The 22026-nt window shown below is 37.7% G+C and overlaps 1 protein-coding gene across 6 annotated transcripts in view; it reads right to left on the bottom strand.

Annotated features, from left to right (window-relative positions):
- ABCC4 (ATP binding cassette subfamily C member 4) overlaps nucleotides 1-22026 on the bottom strand; it is a 147020-nt gene that overhangs the window by 110159 nt on the left and 14835 nt on the right. For 5 of the 6 annotated variants that reach the window (XR_007903380.1, XR_007903379.1, XM_051780581.1 and 2 more), the window contains 9 exons: nucleotides 21143-21263; nucleotides 20261-20485; nucleotides 16652-16741; nucleotides 15301-15464; nucleotides 11030-11155; nucleotides 7932-8181; nucleotides 6254-6358; nucleotides 1975-2064; nucleotides 1435-1626 (listed from right to left, as the gene is read on the bottom strand). Coding sequence is in view for 4 of the 6 variants with exons in the window: in XM_051780581.1 (XP_051636541.1) it covers nucleotides 1435-1626; nucleotides 1975-2064; nucleotides 6254-6358; nucleotides 7932-8181; nucleotides 11030-11155; nucleotides 15301-15464; nucleotides 16652-16741; nucleotides 20261-20485; nucleotides 21143-21263 (1363 nt within the window). In the remaining 2 variants the exon portion in view is untranslated. The remainder of the gene's footprint in view (nucleotides 1-1434; nucleotides 1627-1974; nucleotides 2065-6253; nucleotides 6359-7931; nucleotides 8182-11029; nucleotides 11156-15300; nucleotides 15465-16651; nucleotides 16742-20260; nucleotides 20486-21142; nucleotides 21264-22026) is intronic. The other variant, XM_051780582.1, reaches the window with a different exon arrangement.

The raw sequence follows: 22026 nt of genomic DNA, 5'->3' as shown, positions 1-22026 counted from the left end.
CATAACATTTTCTTATTTAAAAGGAATTAACATCTCACTTTAAAATACAAGGTTTCATACTAAATGAAATACCTGCAGTTACTTTATGACTCTGTACTTTCAGGAAAAGGTAACTAAGAAAGCAGAAAAAATAGATGAGATCCTGAAGTTCACATTTTCTTCAGAGGAAAGTGCACTACTATTCTTAGTCTTACAAGGAATATTTGGGGATTCAGAAAATCAAACAAAATACTAAAATGTCTAGCAGTAAATTAATTATTTTTTATTTGAAAAAAATTAGCTGTCACAAGAAAAAAATTGAACTATTATCAGTAAATTAGCTTGCCAATGTCAATAGAAACTGCATTACTTTTATTCTTACTGCAATGTATTCAACAGAAACAACAACATTCATCACACACTTGGTTAATTTTGGGGTAGGGACAATGAATAAGACAAAAAAATTGTATGGTGTTCCATATCAAATCATTGTATTTCCTATTCAGGAAATAAAGAAGTTTTATATTAAGCTATAACACATAATCTTAAAGTTTATTCACAGCTTTTATAAGATACATAAATTTGCAAGAAAAATATGAAAGTAAATCTACCATCAAATATGAAGTGTTGATTTTTGTAATGCAGTTTGCTGTCTTTTAAAATCATTAAAACTTTAAGTTTATATAACAGCATATGACTGATCTCAGCAGGCGATATTAAAACTATCTGCCATGTGTAAAAACCTTGCAAAAAACGTTCATTACAGCAACCATCTGCTTTTCACCTGTGTCGCTGCTGACAGGAATATCGTAACATGCTGCATAAAACCTTTTTAGCTGCCAAGCAAAACGTCTGTTTCTTGACAAATCTGGCTTAATCCTCTTCTATATCTCATGTCACAAACTCCTTTGCGCACAGACCTTTCAAAAATATTTTTTCATAAAACTACTTGGGTTCAGCAAGTTCTCCAATATATAGCCTAGGGTTCTTTTGATAGCTGTTAGCAACACATAACACATGATACACATGACATTTACTTTAAAGAAAACCATACAGAATATTTACAAAATGGAAGTCACAAATAGTGCTAGCTTGATCATTTGTTTTCTGCCTCTTATTGCATTTGCACACACCCCTACCATAATATCCGTGAAAAGGGCTAAAATGCAATTATGAAATTAAATAATAGGGATTAGCTTTTTCAAAAACGTGTCTGTGCTTCACAAAAGCTACGCCTCCCCCTAGTGGAAGTTTTAAGAATTACAAGAAGGTGCTTACCGGGGGATGGCAAAAATAATTACACATATTTCTGTTAAGCAACAGGACTTATTTCATATGCTACTAATAATGATCAATTCCATATATTACATATTGCAGTATGTACCACAAGCCTAAAAGAACACTACGATAAAAATAACGAACATGGAAATAAAAGACACAAAGAGAAAGCCTTACCTTTTTAAGAGCACAGACTTTTAAAACTTTTTCGTATTTTTCTTTCTCATATTCCTTGTCAAACAGTATATTACTTCTTACTGTGCCAGAAAAAACCCAAGGCTGCTGAGAAACATAGGCGATTCTTCCTGTAACATTTATCAAACCTTTGTCTTTAGGCAGCTCACCAAGCACGGCACTTAAGAGAGAAGACTAGAAAATATTGAAAAAAAAATAATTAAAAAGTTTAGTTGCATTAAAAACATTACAGAGACTGAGCAGTGTTTACTGGCATGATGGCATATTTCACTCTGTCACTCAAACTACTGCTAACAGTAGAAAACCACTAGTAACCTCTAGATGCAGTCTAGAACCAACATACAAAGTACTGCCCAACTCCAAACCACACCCAGAAGGACATTAGCCTTTCTTGAATGCCAGTATCTTGATGTGAAGTGTGTTTTTATACACAGAAAGGAAGTGTACAGTTTTAAGTTTCTAGTTTTCACATTTAAAAAATTCATAAAAGCGTTGTGGAATGGGACAAACACTAAGACTTACTTTTCCAGCTCCTACAGGTCCAATCACAGCCAATAGTTCCCCTCGTCGGACAGTAAATGAAATTTGTTGAAGGGCTGGTGTTTCTAAACTCTGTGGATTTGAGAAAAAGTTCGTCTTCCTTAGTAATGAAATTTACACCATCAAAATAAATATTTAGAAATAGAAAATCATGTACATAAATCACTATAAACTAGCAACTCATATGACCACCATATTTTCAAGCATATAGTTGGTCTCTTCAGTAATTCATTAACACTTTTTAAAGCCCCTCATCCTTCACCACAAACAAGAAACAGAGATAAAACAGCTTTCAAGGAACAAGGAATCCAAAGGCAGCAGAAGCAGTGCTTCCTCAGAGCCCAGGTATCCTCGCTGCAGCTCAGCACAAGGCTGGGGTGGCAGCCTCGGAAATAGGAGCTCTCTCTGCTGGCCACCACAATGGCATTCATGGCCACAGCACGACACACTCAGCAACTCCAAGTAGAAAGACAAATGGTGGAAAAAGGGAGGGCTGGAGCTCTCTCAGAGCCTCAGGAAAGCCAGGTTTGTGTTTCCTCTAGTCAAGGCTCTATCCAAAGCGAAAACAGAAAAATGCCATTTGATTTTACAGAACCTCATCCTGTATACTGTGTATTCTCACAGACTTTTCATGGACAATGTAATGGGCTATTTGTATGAAAATATCCTACCCTAGGATTGTTTGTTTACTGTTCCTTTTTAGTATGCCTATCCATTATGTTACACTACTGATAAGAGCTTATTTCCTAACATATTTTGCACCTCTTCTATCAAGGTTGTAAAAACGTCTACTTGTGAAGAGAAAGGATGCTCATGTCTTTAATAGCTATGCTAAACTGCAATTTCTAAGGACCTGGTGCAGCTCCCTCTCAATAAAGCAAAACAGCCTCATAACAGAATCTGTCTTTACACACATCTTAGTCTTCACTAAGCATGACTGACACTGAAATGCAAACAGTAAAATATATGCATTTAAAAAACCCCAAACCAGTACTTCTATCAAAGGATCAAATGAAAACTCAGTCTTAAGCTGCAAAAATGGAAGAGCAAGGTGAAGAATACCTTAAAATCTCCAGCCACCTTTGAAGTTCAAGTGAAACAAGAGGCCACCACCTAACCCTGCACAAAAGATGCGACAAGACCAAGTACTAGGAGTGCAAAAAGAAGAAGCCTGCAATTCGTTTCAAATTATTTGGGAGAGACAGAAGTACAGTATCCATCCACATCTATGACAGCTGGGAGAACTGGGCTAGCACACATGTTCTCACTCATGCCAGGAGAAATACTCAGCCAGGCAGCACCGCACCCAGAGCTCACAATTCCCACCTCACAGAAACACAACAGGGTTCACATAAAATCAGTCACACTGTGAGAACCTGAACTCATGTGTGTTGTGCAACTCTGCAAAACTCCTTTCGTTGCCATTATAAGCTTCCACAAGGTGGCATCAGCGGGACTTTTTTCCTTTTCTCCACACAACCCCACTCCCTCAATCAGCATTTGACCAAGAATTTGATTCCCCGGTCCAGAGGACATAGCCAAGGTGCTCAGCTAGTGCTAAGATCAGGGGAACTCTACCAACTTATGGCAGTCAAGGATTTCTTTTTTTTTAAATACAGAGTTTGTAGGAAGTATCTCATTAAATGAGCGTCTATATCGAAAAAGTAAATAAGTTTTGAGACACACAGGCCTTTCTTCAGATCCCTTGAGGCTGTGCTTCCAAATTCACAAAAGTGCAAAGAGACTTCCTTCCAATTTCAGATTTTTAAAAAATGTATCATAAGAGCCTAAAACCATTACAGAAAATTCTCACGAAGTTTATAAACTATTACCAACATATATTAAAGCAGTATTGCAAGATTTCACAGAGTCTACACGAAAGTAGTAATGCAAGCAAACAGCACAGCCAAACACACCGAAAGGGAATGGTATTTTTGCAAAATAGCAATCTTTATAATTAAAGACAATTTGTCTTGAATTAATCACACCTATTTTTAGGCACTAAATTGAGGCACTTAAATTAGAGCACAGACTAATATTACAGCTAAGTTCACCTGACAGCTCCTTACCACAAATGCCCCAGCTCCCCTGTGCCCTGTCAGCTTGCTGTTTCTTTAACTTTCCTTCTTCTGCCATTTGTTTTTGCCTAACCTTGAATATAGATTGTTCATGGGACTCAGCTATCAGAAAACAGATCTCATTAAAAGTGATTCATTTTCTATTGCTTTATCCCTCTGACCTGGTTCACCCCAAGGTCATACGTAACAACCAGCACAGCGGAGGACAAAAGATCACAAGAATGATCCCTTCAGGGGCTGCAGCTCCTCAGGTGAGTTTGGGCAGACCTTACATGTCCGACAGCCAAGGGAATGAAATACTTCTGCCCATCTCAGGGATACACAGAAGTACTACACTATTTAGGCTCCTCACATAAGGACTAAAATTACATTGGATAAATTTGGCCTCTGTTCAAATGCTAGAAATTTAAATCTGAAGTTGCTCAGTTGAGCAGACAGACTGTTCTGTAAACTCAAGGCACATCCTAGCCTGTGGTACTCAAGATAATACCTGCCTTAGTAAAACAAGAGTGTGAACACGAATTAACTGGTTTTGTTTATCTCTCGAGAAATTGTAATACACTATGTTAGGTTGTTTTCCTAAAAGTTTTGCCAATAACCCTTTTTTTTCCTTCAAGTGATTCTGGATTTGTGGATTGGTTGTTGGTTTGGGGGTTTTTAGTAGTGCTCTTCTGGCACACAATCTTTAAAAATAAATTATCATCCATCTGTACAGTGTCTGTACTTGTTTCTCAAGTGTCTAGAGAAACCTTGTCAGGGTAGCAAGCTAAACCAGTTACTTGATATAGGATAGTCCATTCCTATTATTCCTTTCATAACTCATCTAGATTGGAATCTATCATCTTTTCAGTGAGCAGTTCTATAAAATTATTTTGTATCATTGTAAGAGTACAGAGGATTAACTTCCTGAGCAGATCTGAACAGTTCTGGGAGAACTATTTTTCTCCCATGCACACTGCAATTAAATATCATAACGAAAATTACATTAACAGTTTTGTGGATGGCTTGATGGCTTGGGGTTTTTTTTAAAGTGAAAGGAAACCAGTAATTCCAGTCATGCTACCCTGCTTTATGCAACATAAACAACTCATAAAAAAAAAAAAAGTGTTTTATGGGCACATTATGCAACCATTTCCTAGAAATTGTTAACAGTGGTACCAAAGTCAGTTTGGGAAGAGAATAAAGATTAAGAAATGCATTCCATTTTGCATTGGAATGTATTCACAATCCAGTCTTTCATATCAAGTAATTTTTAAGAATTTGGTCAATGTCTCATAAATATTGATGTCACAGAGAACTCTGAGAAATTAAATAATGTAGCAATTTCCATTTGCAGCTGAGTAGCAGTTGGTAGATTCTCAGATATGTTTTCACACCTGGTTGTCCTTGGGACACAGTAGAGGTTGGGGAAGAGGGTATAAAAAGGGAAATATGTGACATGTCTTATTTGCATTACTTTTATATGCAAAACTCAGTTTTAGAGCTTCCAGCATTTGAAATGGAGACTGAACCCTCCCATTTGCAAGGATGCTGGCAGGTTGGAATAGCTCCAACAATTATCACAAATTGCTGCTTACCATAGGAATTGCAGTTTTGAAACAGACAACCTCTGCCTTTCTTACACAAAGAAGATACATAATAAATTTATCACCCGTGTATCATCTCTTTCTAGTAATTTTGGTGGGCTTGGCGCATTTTAAGCAGAGAAAAATTTGTAGCTGAACAGTCTCAATTAAAATACAGAGTAACAAATACATGCTGACCAATCTATAAAGCTTTCAAATTTGTTATGAGAAGTATATTGTACTGGTTCTAGACTAATGGACTGATTAAGCATTCAGATCACAGAAGAAAAACCCACATGATAAGGCCAACCTTACTTTGCTGTCTGTCCTTGATTCCAATTTTAGTATCTTGCCAAAATACAGTGCTGTTTAATAACAAGAGATATTTTCACATAGAAACACAGAGGTTTTCATTTAGTATAATATCAGGAATAGCTACTTTAAAGATGCACTTGATAGTGTTTTCAGTACTAATCTACAGTTAGCTTAATGTACTGAAAAGATTTTTGTACTCAAAGGAGAGAATATAAAACATCAGCACGCTACACAGACACTGTACTTTAGATTTCAAACACCTGCAGCATGAGTATACTTTACATTTACTAGAAGTAGATTTACCTTGTCCCAATAGCAAGTCAAATCCTGAACATGAAGAATGATATTCTCATTATCACCATGCAGTTGTGGCTTGAAGTGTGAGACCTCATCAAGCATCAGAAAGTTCTGCAATAAAAGCACAGGATAATTGCATAATGTGAGACCAAGAATGGGAAAGGAACCCAATCACGTTTTTTGATAGCAGCATACAGAACATTAATTATAGCGTTGGAAAAAACAACCACAAACTGATCGAGGAATTACATTTCCAAAGCAATGCACAACTGTAACAGTGTACCTCTAACTATCTAGCTCCCCCCCCAAAAAACCTCCAAAAGTGCATATTTATTAGAACAACCACCTGCTCAGTAAAGAATTCCAGAAGGAAATGGACGTTAAGAACCTGTCCTGTCTTTCCTTGAAACACTGACAAGTCTTAAGATTGTTTAACTCCCTCTTTCCAATCAGAAGAGGTAAAATCCCCACTGCAACACCTTATCATTCCACTGCTCTGATGGCAAATATTTGTTATTTCATTGGAAGAATGATTAAGGACACAGTAAGCAGCTGTCCACTGTCCCTATTAAGCATTCTTCATGTGACAAAAAGAAGATAGAACACTATCTGAACCTCTCCTCCTTTCAAATTCCTGGGCATTAATAAAAAAAATTGCTTATATCTGCATTACTCGTTTATTATACTTTCACTATTGAAATCCTGCATTATATCCCAATCAGAGAACCTTTCCTTCAAGTATGCACTTTGTACCACAGCCACATTTCTAGCACACCTTACCTGATGCTAGATCATAAATAGGTCAAACAAATTTAGAAAGGAAAGAGGCAAATTCCAGAGAAAACTTTCAAGGATAACAGCTACCACAATTTTAAGACAAAATCTCAAAAATTCTAACATGCTCTGAATCACAGAATATAAAGATCTTAAATAGGCATCAGCACACAATATTTTCAGAAGATAATGAAGGTCTTGATCTTAGAAGCCAAGACCAGTTAACAAGTACTTAGCTAACAGTTTGCAGGTGTGAGATAGCTGCTGAAGACCTACAGCAGTCAGTAACTAAGAGGAACCAGAAGGAGGATGGCAGGAGCCACGGAAGGGCAGGAGGAATACTGCTAGGTGTTAACAGGCACAGAGGTACTGCTCAAACTCCAGCAGTATTGTTACAGGGAGCAATGAGAAGTCAAGCATTTTAATGCAGCACTCCTAGGTGTACAACACACTCTTATTCTGTTAATACTAGATATCAGCACTACTGATGTTCATCCTTATTGAAGCTGAGTCTTCACTCCAGTACTGAAACAGGAGATGAGCTAGGGCTCACATCTGTCCTCCACAGATGACAGGGTAGTGCAGTGTACAAGAAATATGAATCCTACAGCTCCCACCTGCCTGCTTTGTTCTTCAAACCCCCACATATATGTGTATCTGTCCAGACGTTCCTCTTACTTCAGAAATGACTACAACACCTCTTTGCCATGTACACTTTTCTCCTACATTATGGCCCGCTCTACAGTGCACATCATGTTTTTGCACATGCATACACAGCAACACAGCTTCCAAAACAGGTTATTTCATTAAAAATCCCAAACTGCAAAACTAAAATAAGGCTGCATTTGTCAGTGGTGCTAAAACAAAGTTAGAGTAAGAAAATAAATACCCTTCAGATCAATAACCATACCTTGATTCGTCGGATGCTAATCACTGCCTCAGATACTCTTTCAACAGCCGAAGGGAAGAACAGAGTCACTGTCAGTCTCACTGCACCGTACAGGGACACTGCAACAAACACCCGACTTGCAGAGATAATATTTCCAAGCAGTACATATGCCATGAAAGTCATGAACACTGTTATTTTGCTTGCCACAAAAAAAGAGGCCAGGTTCAGTCCGCGAAGGTAGGAGCTTTTCATAACCATGGAGATCTCCTTCCTAAAAATATAAAAAAATCACATCAATCTCTCTCATTACTGTTGCCCTCAACAACCAGATGAGGGAAACGCCCTCTCAGGATTTTACTTTCATATCCTTTCTCCTCCCCTTGCATCACCCCAACTCATAAGTAAACAACTGTGAAGAAACCACGTTATATGGTAAACAACAACAACAAAAAAGGAATTTAAGAGGCTTAGAAATTTAGTGAGGAAATTTATTATACTTAAAATTTTAGTAGCTATAGAAAATAATTATTTTTCAGAGACAGAAAACCGGTGTACTACTTTTTTCTGCTTTAGTCAAACTAGTATTTTAGTTCAGATTCTAATCTGCTTCAAATATTTCTGGGTTGCGTGCAATAGCAAAGAGGAAAAAAAACCCTGTATAAAGGCCAAGCACCCACAAACTTCTTATCCTTCCAATATCAAAATCCAACAGAGTTCAGTCACAAAACTCATGACAAGACTGACACATACTCTTCAGCTGAAAAAAAAGGGGGAACTTCCAAAAGATCAACAGTTTTGCCCATAACCCAAGTATCTGCCATTATTCAGCTGCTGATCCTTGAACCTGATCACAGAATTTAGAGTATTTCCTTTCATCTCAGTCTAAATCCTTCCCAGTTTGGACCCTGCTCCTAGCTTCTTTTGCTCTAGGAACTGTGGTTCATAAATTAAGAAAATACTGACCTGTGAGGCAATTGTTCTGCCAGTCATTGCCCAAGCTAAACAGTGACTGAAGTACTGTTCAGACACATAAATCTCCCTTCGGCAACTGAAAAGCTGTTGATGCATATGTTCTCAATTTCCACTTCAGTTAAATTGCAGTTTCTATTTCTAAATGACTCATCAAGTCCAATCCTCAAGATGTTACTGCACTATCATCCACTAAAACATGATGCTATCAGGCTTAAGTCCTTATTAAAATAATCATTTTTCTTTATCAAGAGAGCCATAACAACTTATTCCTTCCCCATATATTCTATTTTTGTCTGCCTGAAAAAATATCCAAGTCTCAAAACAATTCCTTAATTTCTCTTTCCAAATAATCTGACTATTCTCAGGGAAAAATCTTCATAATTTTGATCACCTTCCACTTGGAAGTATAGATTGAGATTAGAAACTCAAATTGGGATTATACAATTTGAAGGAAATTAAGTGCTCACTTGATGAAGAAAAGGATGCAGGATGGGTTACTGGAAAACTAGTTAAAGCAATTTTCCCGCTACACTTGCCAAATTGGCTGAACTGACAGACTTTCAAAGAGTTTCAAAGACTTACTTTTTCAGCTTAAGGGTTCACAATCTCTTATCTCCAGAGCACAGAGAAAGAACATTTGTATGTAAACTATTTGAATTGGGTCTAATTCAATTACTTCTACAACCCTGGATGAAACTCTTTTCCCACCCTTTAATAATCCTTAATAATCCTCTCATTATCTATGGACAATTGGCAAGTTTTTTGTGCTACTCTCAATAAATACCAGATAAATTATAACCTACTCACAGGCTGCATATAATATGTCTTAAGACAATTACACTGTCTTAAGGTACGAAGTTATATAAAAGGAAATTAGTATGAACAGACATAGGAAAAAAGAGCAAAGGAGGAGTTCAGGGGTCATCCTAGCCACTGTCAAGAGGCACTGTGGAAATACTGAGCAATAAATCACCTGGCTAAATTCAAGACTTTTAACTACAGTTTTCCACAGCACAGTTGAAGAAAAGAAAGATGGCTCAAGATGTGTTCTGCAAGAGCTTATTTCTCTCCATCACTAAAACGGAAGCCTCTAATCCTAACGAGGTGTTAAACTTGGAAATCTGAAGTTTAGTGATGGGAAAACGCCCATTGAGGAAGCTTTCAATAAAGAAATAGCCCCTCTGGCTCCATGCAAGACAGCAAAGCTTTCCATGGATCACAAACATTCAATCAGCACAGTACGCTATGATCCAATAGGGGAAAAGATTATGTGCATGAGAAGAAACATCTCAGGGAACATTCGCAAGTTTGCAAGCCTGCAAATGGACGGAAAGGAAAAAAAATCCTTTAAAGTAAATGAATTCCAAATAAAACAATTTTTTTTTAAAAAAATCAGATAATCTACAGCAAATTAACAACCTTCTACTTACATGCTGGAGAGGGACACAACATGAAAATTAAATTATGAGAAATATGGACCCAAACTCCTACAGTTATCTTTTAGCACTGAATGCTCTTACAGTGTCAAGTAAAAAGGCAAATATTGATTGCAAATCCAATTTATTAATATGTTTTAATCTGATGCCTGTGGATCTCTGAAATGAAATGTCATAGGATACCAAACTCAGCTGGCTTTCCCAGCTGAATACCGCAGGAATTTCTGATCTGCTGCCTTACTTCCCTCCACCTTTCCCAGATAGCTTGAGCAGTACTTAAAACACAGAAAAGGAAGCAGAGTAGTACATTAGGATGCTATCATCCAGGACAGAAAGTCGGATTCCATATATTTCTGAGAAGGGAGATGTCTCTGTATAGGTTCCTTGCTATCAGTTCACAGAACTGTGAGGATGAAATTGTTGCAATACAACAACTACATTTTATTAGTTGCTGTTTTTAAACACAACCATAAAATGAAGTATAAAAAAAGTCAGAATTTATAAATATCAAAGTTTGAAGAGTTTTATTCATTTTTTATTGCCTTAGAATGTATTTTCATTCCTCCACTCTTGCTGTATATTAAAAAAAAAAAATCCCAAGACATTTAACTAAACTGCATTTTAAAGCACAAAATAACACACTTATTCAAATGTAAAAAAAAAAGGCAACTGATACTGGTCATATACCAAGTTGTATCTTTCCAGGATTACCTTCTTAAACCATTCACAAGTTCCGCAAATGACTTTTCCCAAGCATACATCTTTATTATCTTCATACCACTTATCACTTCATTCATGGTCCTAATCCTGACATCTGTTAAGGCAGCTGTCTTGCTTCTGTAAACAGCACAAAGGAAAAAATTTCAGATTCTCTAAAGAAGACAATTTATGATCATGTAACATACTCACATACATGAAGCTTTTGCTTTTACACGTAAAGACGATTCGCATAATTGTAATTGCATTAAAGAGTCTTCCTAAAACAGTATCTTAAAGCTGACACACAGCAGACAGACTTGGAATGTTTGTATTCCTGGTATTACTTGTTCTCAGGAAACTGTGAAGTGATTCTATCTTCAGAATTACATGTCAATTTGTGCAAACACATGGTATTCCTTAACAACATCTCTGTGTACCAAAAAACCCTCAAATTAAAACATTCGCAACTATGAGAACTAAACAAAAAATCAGAAGATTACTTTAAAACAGAAGATTTCAAAATGCCGAAACAACCACTCTTCTCATAAGGCTCTTTTGATGTTGTTAAATAAACTGGCCTCATTTGTGTCTTTTTAGGATTAACTCTAGTTGAAGCAGAGATTACTTAGTACATGAGCTATAATTTATTAGAGATAATCTAAATATGGTTTTGTTTAACAAATAAATATTATTTAACCATTAACTGTAATTAACACTAATGTAAATATGCCTATTTAAGTGCCACATTATGTTTGCGCTGATGAGCAAACTGGAAAATATATATAATTAAATAATAAAGTCACAGTTTTAATTAGGAAAAAAAGCACTGAAAGTTAGAAGCCACATAATAAATGCATAAATTATGCTAATGGTGCCTATTACAATTCTGAATTCATTCATGTAGACAAACATACTTTGCACATAGTGAGCTACGGCAGACCTTATTTTGATAACACATACTTTTACCTGCTAAATTACTTATTTTTGCATATACCAATGAAAATTAAGATTCAAAGAGCATTTAAAAAAAAGTCTCTTTACAAGGAGTGACTGGACTTTGTCAGCTTAACCTGCCCCTTGTAAGATTTCCGAGATAGAAATCCCTGGAAGAAATAGCCATATTTAAAGAACATAACTAGATGGAATTTCAAGCACCTACTCGTCATATTAAAAAAATTTCTCAGCACCAGCGTTCCATAAATGTTAGGATGGCTGAAGCAGGGTATTAAAAAAATATTTATTCAAGAAAGCTGACAAAAGGAATGTAGAGACTTAGCTCTAATACAATCAGGGACTCTTATTAACACTGAGGAAGGTTACTTAGCCTAAATCAACCCTACTGAGATGGAACAAGATTATCTTTGCTATTCATCTTTTGCCCTTTCAAAAATAAACAGTAGAAAAAAACAATTCCTCAAAGAATGTAAGAGCTCAATATTTCTTCCCCATGCACACACCACCACTGTAAAAGGCAAAATTTAGCACATATTGTTCATATCTCTGCAGCAGTAAACAAAAATTCTCACCTACAGTCTATTGGAAGTCACTTAACTTCCAGGCTCGGTGTTAGGTTGAAGATGATTCAAAATAATAAAGTTAACAAAAGTTTCTTAATCAAAAAGGCTACAGTTCTCATAAACCAATTTCTCAGTTTTCCTGCTGAAATGTTATCATAGTTAAACAATCCTTTTTCAGATTCCTTTAAAATGTTCAAGAGGTTGGGGCAGGGGTGCTATTTTTCTTTTTTTTTTTTTAAGTCACACTCCTCTACACTTCAATAAGCATATTTTGTACATACATACCAGAAGCCACAGGATCGGTAATATTATATAATGGTTTCAAGTACACAGACATCCAGTGCATTGACAATTAACTTACAGCAGAGAAAGACATGTCCCCAGTTTTAAAAATATTAAGTTCAGAGTACATGCAGATCAGTCTGACTGCAAAAGCCATGCTCACACAGCATTAGAAGAGTGCAATAGGAAAGGACCTAAAAATTCTTCAACTGTCTGAGAAGTCCCCTCTATAATACTCATAACCATTCTACATTAAGCAAGCTGCAAAATTCCTTTTTGTTTTCATGAGGCATATTTGGTGGGTTTTAATCATGTCTGACACAAGTTACATATAGTGGTTCTCTTAAAAATTATAAGGGCTTTAAATGAGACTTTTACAGTTGCATGGCAAAGCAGTAAAAGGGTTGAGCTCTTGGGAATAAATATATCTAAGTTGTCTTCAGTCCAATAATTGAACTACTTCTCAAATAATATATTATTAGGTCATGTGTATTTTGCAAAACTTCCAGTACTTGTGCAAGTAAAAGCAATCCTGCATATTACAGTGTACACCATTCCACAGGATACTTAGTCCATCTCTGCAAACTCCTACAGCACTGCAGCCAATGACTGCATCACGAACTGGTATGCATATGTGCTTACAAGACTGAGTCATAAGTACAGTGCTGAATAATAGCACAAATTAGCTGCCACATCGAGCGTGCTTGGATTTTAGCAAAAGCTTTAATCCTTAAATTACTTCTTCATAGGCTGATTTCCTTAAATCCATGCAGATTCCCAGCAACTGCCATGTGAAAACACTCATCATTAGACAGAGCTGAAATCTATTCCAGTTTTACCATTAACTCCTTCTGTTCACTGCACACTCACAAAGATCTGTGCACATGGAGACCAGCAAAAGCTTTTCTGGTTAACAAATTCTTTTCCTTGCACTGCATCCAAACAAGTGGCCATGGGTACAAAAACCCAAAACAACATTATATTGCCACTGATTCGTTTTTAAAATACATACCTTCAAGAAAGAGATTTCTGTCACCTTGTTGCCTGATCCTGAACAAGTCCCTTACTCTCTCTGTGCCTCAGTTTCCCATCTGTAGATTAGGGCTATTAATGTTTACCACCATGGATAAGACACTAGCTAAGCACTAAGCATTTTAACTACTGACTCAAGCCTCAAAACCTCAAAAACTTAAACTAAAAAAAACACCAACAGTGAAGTAGATTGATACTTATGCATGCATATTGCACATGCAGTGAAAATGCACATCTAAGAATATATTGCAAGTGCTCTACAAACAGGTTTTATCATTTAAAAAAACCTAAGAATTTGACAGAGAACACTGAATGAATCATTATTTGAGAAACAGCACGTGAACATTATTTTAGAAATAGTACATGAACATAATGACTGAAGACTATCACACTGGTTGCAAATAGAAGGAATTCTACAAGTTGGCTTCATTTTGTAATTCTCAGCTGTCTCTTCATACCCAGCCATGCAATGGCAATGCCATACTCAACAGGTGTGGGAAACTTGTCATGAAATACAACTAGAAAACAACAGTAACTCACTAAAATAAGCTTTACTTATCAGAAGAGCTAGAAGAAACCCATTCAACAAAAGATGTAAACAAAGATGCATAACGCTTGTAAGCATGTGTACACATATGTTTCCAAGTAAAGGAACACAAAAATGTTTCCATTAAGATGCAAAGGCCATTTATAAACTCATTATGTAAGTATAGCATGATTAATTACATAAGAAACAGAAAAGAAACAGAAAACTTGGAAGCAAGAATTTGCCTCAACAGTCCCATCTCAGGTAAGTCTTTTTTTTTTTTTTTTTAGGAAAAGTCACAGAAAAACAAATTAAATTTGTCTGATAATGGAAAATTACTGCGAACTCTTCACAGCCTAGAACCTTACACTCGGAAGCCTCACACTGGCATCAAAACCACCATCATATTTTTTTTCTTCCTTTCTCTCTCAGTTCCTTTCCCATTTTTCTCTCAGCACCTTTGTCATGAAGGAGAGACAGCAAGACCTTTGAACACAAAACTTTCAGAGCTTTCTGCTGCAACTCCTATATCATCCCAGTAAGTAAAACTTAGAGCAGGGCTGATAGTATCGCTTTTACAAGTAACCACTCCCTAAGCACCACTGCAGGAAGGAGTTACACAATTCTATGCCAAGACCTACAGCAAGGTAGCTACAGAAATAGCCCAATTCTTTTAATGTACTGGACATCTAATGAGTAGCAGATATTCTCTGCATGTTTGGCAGACAGACCACTTCAAGTCCATAAACAGGAATTCAGACATTTTGCATTAGCAACTATAAAAAAACACTGGCAAAGATAAAAGACAGTGCAAAAATCATCACCAGACACAAACTGATTTCAGAGCAGTACTCTACCTCCATCCAGCATGAATATTTTTAAACCTGTGACAGAAAACACATACAACCCAAGATGTGCAGCCTTACCTGAAGGAAGAAAAAAGCCTCCCAATGCAGGTCTGGACAGGAAGAAGAATAATCAGAACTGCCATTCCTGCAAGACACGATGGCCCTATTTCCATCCAGAGAAGTACTGTTACTGCTACAGCTTGAATTGGTCCAGCCCACAAGAAGTGCAAGAAAATTGTTACCTAGACAAATAGATAAGAATCAACTGTTAGCTTTTGGTCTTAGCTAAGAAATTTAACCCTAATAACACTGAGGAAGCATTTTTGCATTCAGTGAGAATTCTGCACCAGAGAGCTAAATGTACATTTAGCTGTACAGAAAGTAAATCAGCAAATGCTGTACAAATCAGCAAATGCTGATTTTGTTTTACGTTCATCACCAAAACTTCTCTGAGTTTAGAAAAATAGCAGGAAAATATTTAAGGGGAAAAAAAGATATGTTTTGCTCCCATATTTTAAGGGAATATATCTCTTCTTAAGATGCCATCCAGAAGAGTCTTGAGAGGTGGGCCCGTGCAAACCTTGAAATTCAACAAGGCAAGTGCAAGGTCCTACACCTGGACTGGGGTAATCCCAAACATAAATACAGACTGGGAGGAAAACATATTGAGAGCAGCCCTGGGGAGAAGGACCTGGGCTGCTGGTGGATGAGAAGATCAACACAGGCTGGCAGTGTGGGCCTGCAGCCCAGAAAGCCAAGCATGTCCTGGGCTGCATCAGAAGAAGCGCTGCCAACAGGTCAAGGGAGATGATTCTCCCTACCTGGAGCACTACATCCAGCACTGATGGACATGAACCTGCTGGAGTAAGTCCAGAGGAGGGACACAAAGATAAACAGAGGGTGGGAACACCTCTCCTGTGAAGACAGGCTGAGAGAGTTAGGGTTGTTCAGCCTGGAAAACAGAAGGCTCCAGGGAGACCTTATATCAGCTTTCCAGTACCTAAAGGAGGCCTACAGGAGAGCTGGAGAGGGACTTTTTAAAGGGGCATGTAGTGATAGGACAAAGGGAAATGGCTTTAAACTCAAGGAGGGTGGGTTTAGATTAGTAAAGTTCTTCACTGAGGGGGTGGTGAGGCACTGGGAGAGGTTGCCCTGTGAAGCTGTGGATATCCCAATCCTAGCAGTGTTGAAGGCCAGGCTGGATGGGCCTTTGAGCAACCTGTCTAGAGGAAGATGTCCCTGCCCATGGCAGCGAGGCTGGAACTAGATGATCTTTAAGGTCCCTTCCAACCCAAAACATTCTATGTTCAAGACACAACTAGAAGAAATGTTCATTAGAAACATTTAAGCATCAGTTGTAAACAAAAATTCCTTAACTCCAACCCCACAATTTCTTCAGCCCATTGGAAAGATCTGTAATACTTCTTACCTGATCAAATTTGTTCACATCATTTGACAGAAGATTTACTATTTGACCCGTGGTAGTTTTTGCCATAGCTACATTACTAAGACGAAGTGCCTAAAAAAGTCAGAACAGTTTTGAATTGTCACAGTTTATAGAGCACTATACACCTATACACAGAAAACTCAATACACAAATACAATTCCGGGGCAAAAGCTGAAGGCACATCTCAGATTTTGCCTGAAAGTATTGAGGCATAGTAGGAACCTTAGATAACGCATGGGTTAGGTCTACATATTCTGAACAAAGTCCTGAAGAAAAGAGTATTAAGAAAATGACTGTGAGAAGTGCTATAACTACCTTCATGTCTGAAGTGATAGAAAATGGGAAAATACCGACAGAGCAAGTCACTAAAACTATGCAAAAGAGGGTCTAACTCTTTGTGTGCATTGTTTTCCCCCTCAGTATGAGTATCTGTACAAAACAGGAACAGAAAACTCCACCCGAAGGTCAAATTAAAATCAGAACAATGTTTGGCCAATTGTAAGAATTCTGTTTCGAACAAGATCTGAGAGAAGGCAAAAAACAAACACCCAAGTCATTTATTTTACACTATCAGTTCTTGCTAACACTGCAAACAGTGCTTTCTGCTAGAAGGAAAACACAGGTTTGTAGCACAAGTTAAAAAATATACAAAACATGTTTTTCTCTACAGGTGGTTTCCTCCTCCAAAAGACTTTCCATTTTTAGGCAGTGCACATCTACTTCTCCCTGTCTGAACAGTTATTATTAGGATTCCTTTCTGATCAATAATCAAACCCGAAAAGCACTAATTGTTTCAAAAATACTGTTTCAGAATTTTGAAACAGGTGGAAGAACATCAGCCATCAAAGTACTATACAAAGCATCATTTCAGATGAAGTCCTGAGGTTCACCTAAGCCATCAGGAAAGACTGCTGGTGTCTTGCTAGAGGCTCATGGCCTGGGTCTGTGTTGGACCTGCCACCCAAATCACCTTTCTGACTTCTTCCTAACTATTTCAGACACAGGCAGCAAAAACAGTTTCAGTATGACTCTGAATCCAGTTCCTTTTAACAAAGACGGTCTCAGGAGGAACCATGTAAGCACCTGAGCCAAAAGGAGGGTGCTCATCTGTGACCCACTTGTCTTCTCAGGGAAGAGATAGCCATTCCCATTGTCAGTGGCAATGCAATTTGAGTCTCTCCTTGCCTTCATTCTTGTTTTTGATTCTTTTTTCTTTTTTTTCAAGTGAAATAAGCCTTACATTTTCCTGGCTGAATGAACCTGTCTACACTGTAAAGTATACAGAAAGAAATGGAAACACTGAACACAAAGCAGCAGTTTTACTTACATAACCAATTTCTACCAAACAGTCCTGTTTTGGTACCTTCTCCTTTCTACAACATCCAAAATACAGCCCCACGTGAGCTGAGGAAAATTAACTCTATACCAGTCAAAGTCAGTACACTGACCTCAAAGAACTTCTAAAAGTTAAGTCTCAAAAAAAAAAGGTGCAACAAAAACCAGCTTCCCATAAGTGGGCTTTGGTTTCAAAAATTAAGATTGCGAGTCATGGGACAGATTTCATTTTAATTTTTGTTACAAGCTCCCTACGTGCATCACTAATACTTCTTACCAGTCACAAAACATCTTAAGAGTTTGAATACAGGGCTTTTGCAAATTAGATTTTAACTTTCCAGGAAACAAAAAAATGGGTCTAAAACTTAAGAATTATGAGCATTTGGAATTCTCCATTAAGGATGCTCTCTTATCCAGCCTATTCATTCTTGCAAATCCAGGATTTTATTTACTACAGCAATTAACCAACTCGGCAAAAGTGCTGGTAAATTGGCATCCAAGTTACTTCAAAAGCCTGTAGGAGGATAAAGTGAAAGTATTACTTATCTATAAGCTGTGGATAACAAAGACAAATTATTAGAAAGATTTATCAATGTTCTGCTGTGACCTCGGCCTTCACCCTCAGGAGCAAACATTAATGAGATGAGGGAAGATAAATTTTCCATTGAATACCATCTCTAGAAATAGGGGTGTATATTACAAACATTTCTTTTCCAAGCTTCTAAGCTAGTATCTACACAACAATTAACATCACTATATATATACTTTCATGAATTTCAAACTGCATTTTGATAATCAGTTAAGTAAATTAATACCTTAGAGAGATGTTTATTTACAAGAAATCAGTGTGTCATGTTAGAGCCAAGTTCCCAGAAGATCATTTCCAAGGTATCAGAAGGGGGAGGAGAATAAATGTGTGCATGAAAAGCAATCACCACTTACAATGCAGACATTTTCTCTCTCCTCACTCTATTGCTTTGCCCAGAAACTTCACATGACCTGTACAAATAGTACAAGTGTTTGTCTTAAGCAGATGGTACCTATGCTTAATGGTTAAAATGATGTGGATTTCTTTACATTCCAAAGAAATTGTACAGTCCTGATCCCTTCCATTAAGCTTTTTGCTGAAGTAAGAACTTGCAGGCCACTGTTTTAGCAGCACTAAAGCTGGAAACATAGGGCATTTTCCCTTTCAGCATTGTCAGCTGAGATTTTCGCTCTCTCAAGGAGAGCATTTCATACTGGATGTTGCTCAACTCCTTCCTGAAGGTAATACTCATAACTTCTCTTGTTCCACTCTCCCTCTGACAGCAGCCCTGACTCCCTCTGTAGTTGAGAAAAACTATTTCTTGATCAGGACACGCAGACAGCAAAGAAATCACTACTCACTGAACATACATCCCTTCTCACACTTCATTGGTTTTAATGGAGGCCTGCAGTACTACCACAGTAAAATCAGTAAATTATACTAAAAAATGGCTCTACCCTGCCTTTAGGATTCAGCTTAAATCTTAATCATGTCTCCTCTACCTGCTTCTCTCTCCCTTTTCCCCCAAACAGGAGGGATACTAAAGGTGAAGATGCCGAGCCTTCCTGCCAGCCTGGAGGGTGAAGCGGCATTCCCACAGAACTGCTGCCGCTCCCGAGGGAACCTGATGGATGCCCCAAGGGAGAGGGGCAGCCTCTGATCTGCAAAGGAGGCAACTTACTAATTCTACTGCACTGATGGAATATAATATAAATACATCCCACTATTAACCAAAACAGGGGTGGGGGGAAAATTGGAGAGTGAAGCAACTCTCAGGCAACTGAGAGTGCTGTAGCAGATGATGACATCCAAGCATAACATCCCCCTCGGGATCAAACTGCAAGGCTGTGTAACTGCCAGCACTCCCTGGGAGCTCTGCCCCTTTTCCTGCTATATGTTGATGCCTCTTAGAGCTCCAGCATACAACCCCTCCACAAGCAACTGGGGGGCTCCTCTTCAACAGCACCAGCAGGCATAAAAAAAGCACCTCCTCCAAGACTTTAGTGTTATTTAATTCACCACCTTCACCAGCAAGACTGAAGATGTCGTTCAGACACCGTGTTACCAAAGAGAGTGTAAGGCCTGACACGTTAGCATACATTACATTTCTACAAATGAGCAACTTCAATAGAATTGCAACCATCAACACAACAAATAACTGCATTTTTTAGCTCCCCTGATGAAATAGCTGTCGAATACCAAATATATGTCTAAACAGGATAGCTTACCTTCCGATAAATCATATGACACATGGCTACCCTCAGCTTCATGCCAGCCCGCTGTACGTGATAGAAGTACAAGTGGTGCATTATAGCTAGAATAAGTGTGCACACAGACAGAGCAGCTGCATAACAATATGCGAAATTCAAAGCTACCTCATCTGAGGAATCATAGGTTTCAAAAAAATTAATAATTTTTCCCAAAATAACTGGTTGAACTACTTTGATGGTTTCCTGAAAGAAAAAGAAGGGGGAAAAGTATTAATAATTTCATATCACACCATGCTACCCAAGTTTTTGTAAGCAGGCAAACAAGTGCCAAATACTGCCGCAAGTCATATCCCTTATTATTTTGTCTTCATTGTGCTCTAAAGTGTCACGCCAAATTTTATCAACACATAATCCAAAAGAAATATGTTCCACATTAAAATTTAGCTGCAACCTTAAAGAGAACTATTTCAATTACCAAAAAAACCTTTGATGTTATAAAAATTGCACGACTGTGTATTACACTTCCATTTTTAAAGATGACAGTGTGCCCTTTACAGCCATTTACATAGAGCAAAAAACCCTCTTTCTATTGGGCACCTTCCTCAGATACATAAAATACAGTTAAGTCTTACAAAGGAAGTCAGTGGCTTGCAATGTCTCAAAAATAATGCACTGAAATCAGCTGTTTCATATCCACAACCCTGCAGTTATGACTCATATTATTTCAGTCTCTACAGGGGTATAAGTCTGTTTTACCTCTCTGAGAGAGTACATAAACATTGCCAGGTTTTCTGAATAGTACAGCATTAAGTCACCAGTTCATACCACCCAATCTATGACTCCAAGTTTTAAATTGCTGTTAGCCATGAAGTATGTTCCATGGCATTTTACACCACTTACCTCAATCATTGTGAAAACTCCAAGAACTAAATAGGACTTCCAGAAACAAAGAATAATGGCTTTTGTTAAATGTGGCGTTTTTCCTCTCTTCTTTGCTTTTTGCACCTCTTTATCCCAGTACCTGGCAAACAAAGCAAAAACATATTGGAGGACAGAATGGAAATCACAAGGCAATTACCTAGAATAAAATATTTTCTGACTTAAAGTCAGACTGCCATGGTCAGCTTTATACAATCAAATAAAAAAAGAGTTAACAGACAGTCACGTCTTCTCATTCACATAAACCCTTAGTCCTTAGTATTATAGGTCTATCTGCTCTTGGTTAATCACAAGCCATTCACCACTGTTGACTATTATCACCCTGGACACATTTGCTGATGAGGAGACCTTTCTTTACTTCTTCTCCTCTCAGTTCAGAAGTCACTCACATTACTTAAGAGCCTATGTTATATGATCTTCTGATTATGGACTAAACCAAGGCAGTATAGAGTGTCTTAATCTTCCTATAAGCTCTGCCCTTTCCCAGAAAGGTTGTGATGCCCAACCCTTTCTCATATCTGTCCCTTTCTTTTTTCTACCACGTGATTCAATAAGGATGTGCAGATATGGAATTCTGTCACCTAACACTCCACACATCCCTCTGAAGGCAAGGATTACATCAGCAGAGTGGCAAAGACCTCTGAATTACCACATCTGCTCACAAGTAGGACACGATCTGTCCGCACAAAAATCAAAAGTTGAAGACAGTAATAACAAGCATGATATTAACAAGAAAGTATCAGAATTTATGCAGATTTCTTAAAACACACTGCTCTCAGACATGATGCTCCCCCTTTCCTCTGGAGGCTAAATATTTTCAGCCAACCCTCTGACCTTGCTAGTTT

The sequence above is a fragment of the Manacus candei genome, unplaced genomic scaffold (assembly GCF_025592945.1).
Source record: "Manacus candei isolate 608988 ecotype Guabito, Panama unplaced genomic scaffold, ASM2559294v1 h1tg000014l, whole genome shotgun sequence".
Lineage (NCBI taxonomy): Eukaryota > Metazoa > Chordata > Aves > Passeriformes > Pipridae > Manacus > Manacus candei.
The sequence above is the reverse complement of the archived record's forward strand: the minus strand, read 5'-3'. Positions and strand labels throughout refer to the sequence as shown.